A 2256-nucleotide genomic window follows, 5' to 3' on the forward strand; every position below is an offset into this window, starting at 1 on the left:
AGTTCTGCACATGCGTTACGCATGCGCAGTATGGTCAAAGGAGTGTTCGTTAGGGAATGAAATTAGACGTTAAAAAAGTTGCATTGTTTCCAATGATATATTAAGAATAACTAGATGTCTAACTGCCGTAAATCGGTATAAGAAAAAGTGAAGCAAAAATCGGTCATTATGGGGGGCAAAATCTTTACGCTATTTATCAAAACAAAACAAATACGAAGCTTTTGATTTGTTAAATTTGCCCCCCATAATGGCCGATTTTTGCTTCAAAAAATACGCGAAAGTTAGACATCTAGTTATTTTTAATATATCATTGATTGTTTCATTAGGGTATGTAAAATAATAAAAATTAGTGTATACTTTATATTAAAAATGGCTGTCCATGTTTACTCAGTTGCTGAAATTATTTTATACTTTATGTTAAAAATGGCTGTCCATGTTTACTCAGTTGCTGAGTTCATAAGCTTTAATACTGATATATTGACCAGTAGTTCAAATGAAAGCTTCATTAGCCTGACAGGTCACTGTTTAGACAATACATTTAATCAGAAAACTGTTGTACTTAGAGTAGCTCCTTTTCCTGAGAGGCATACAGCAGCAAATATTGCTGAATTGATTGAAGATATTATGGCTGAATTTAAAATATCACCTTCAAAAATTCATTTAATAGCTAGAGATAATGGTACAAATATTGTTAAGGCTATTAAAGATAGCCCATATGATAGTATGGCTTGTTTTTACACACACTGCAACTAGTAATTAATGAGTGTATTTTTGAACAAACAGTTGTCAAGAATGTCATTGTAAACTGGCATTCAATTGTTGGGCATTTTAGCCATTCTCCCCAAGCCTGCTCTAAACTTAAAGCTCTTCAAGAAGCAAACAATGTTCCTAAGCACAAACTTATTCAAAATGTTCCAACAAGGTGGAATAGTACCTGTCATATGTTAGAACTAATTTATGAACAAAGGAAAACTCTAACCATATATGCACTTGAAAATGGTAAGCTTCCTTTATTAAATGCAAACAAATGGATGATTATTGGACAGTTTTGTGTTTTGCTAAAAGATTTCCACAAAACAAGAGTTCCCTTGAGTGAAAGAAATTCTATTGTCTCAGATATTATACCACAGATACAGTTTTTGAAACATTTCATTAATAAAGCTTTAATTGATGACAACTAATTCAATGGAGAATTGTTTCAAACAATATACTGATAACTATAACATCATCTTGTCAATATTTCTTGATCCCAGATTCAAATTAAAAATGTTCAAAAATGAAAACACCTTTTCAGCTGCTGAAAAAAGTACTGAGAACATAACCATTCAGCTTATTAAAACCCATGAAAATATAAAAAACATTAAAGTTACTGAAAATGATCGGTCTGCAGCTTGTGACATTGAAAATATTGACTCAGAATATGAAAATAATGGTACAGTACTAAATGAATAGAAAGATATAGTAGAAATGGGTTTTGACAATTGCTTCGAAGAACTTGTAGGATTTAATTCTAAATAAATTGGTCAACCACAAACTTTAATTTCAAATGAATCTTTATTAAACAAAATTCAACACTACTCAAATGAAGACCTTATTGACAAAGAAAGCAATCATTTGTTGTGGTGGAAATCACAGAAAACCAAAATGCGACTATTAGCAAAGCTTGCTTTAAAGTATTTAAGCTGCCCACCGTCTTCTGTGAAGAGTTAAAGACTTTAGTATAGGTGGAAATGTATATACTGCAAAGAGATATAGCTTAACAGGAGCTCATGGTGAAATGTTAATATTTCTGAACTATAATATGAGAATTTAAAAATATTTGATTTTGTATATATTACTATAATTAGTATAGTATAATTCTTTTAGAAGTGAGTATCTATGTTCTATTTTTTCATGAAATATAATTTATTTAGGAGTTTAAAAGCTTTAATACTATGAGGAGGTCAAATGAAAAAAAAATGTCATGAAAATTGTATAACTTTGTAGAATTAGAAAATTACAGGGAAAAAAAATTTGGAAAAAATAATTGCAACTCTCTTTGAGAGCTTTTGCTCAAAAATAAAAAAAGAATGCCTCCCAATGCCTTAATCAAAATTTCAAAGCATATTCTGTTGTGGATTTGAGGGTTGCGCAAATTAAAGAGTATCGTTTGCCAGGGTAACTTAGGTCAGTTTCGGCAGTTTTTCTTAAACATCTCTGAATCTTATTAATTTTTTACAGTTTTCTCTTGTGGTAATAACATTATAGGTCTTGGCT

General features: G+C 30.5%; 1 protein-coding gene across 1 annotated transcript; it reads left to right on the forward strand.

Moving 5' to 3' along the window:
- The first annotated feature begins 423 nt into the window (after window positions 1-423).
- On the forward strand, window positions 424-1181 carry LOC149884133 (zinc finger BED domain-containing protein 4-like). The gene is made up of 2 exons (XM_090098697.1): window positions 424-721; window positions 784-1181. The coding sequence occupies exons 1-2, from the start codon at window positions 424-426 to the stop codon at window positions 1179-1181; spliced, it is 696 nt and encodes a 231-aa protein (XP_089954823.1).
- Window positions 1182-2256: the final 1075 nt, after the last annotated feature.

This window comes from Hydra viridissima, unplaced genomic scaffold, assembly GCF_058129835.1.
Source record: "Hydra viridissima isolate aposymbiotic clone 2 unplaced genomic scaffold, HvirCarnegie_v1 scaffold_9, whole genome shotgun sequence".
NCBI lineage: Eukaryota > Metazoa > Cnidaria > Hydrozoa > Anthoathecata > Hydridae > Hydra > Hydra viridissima.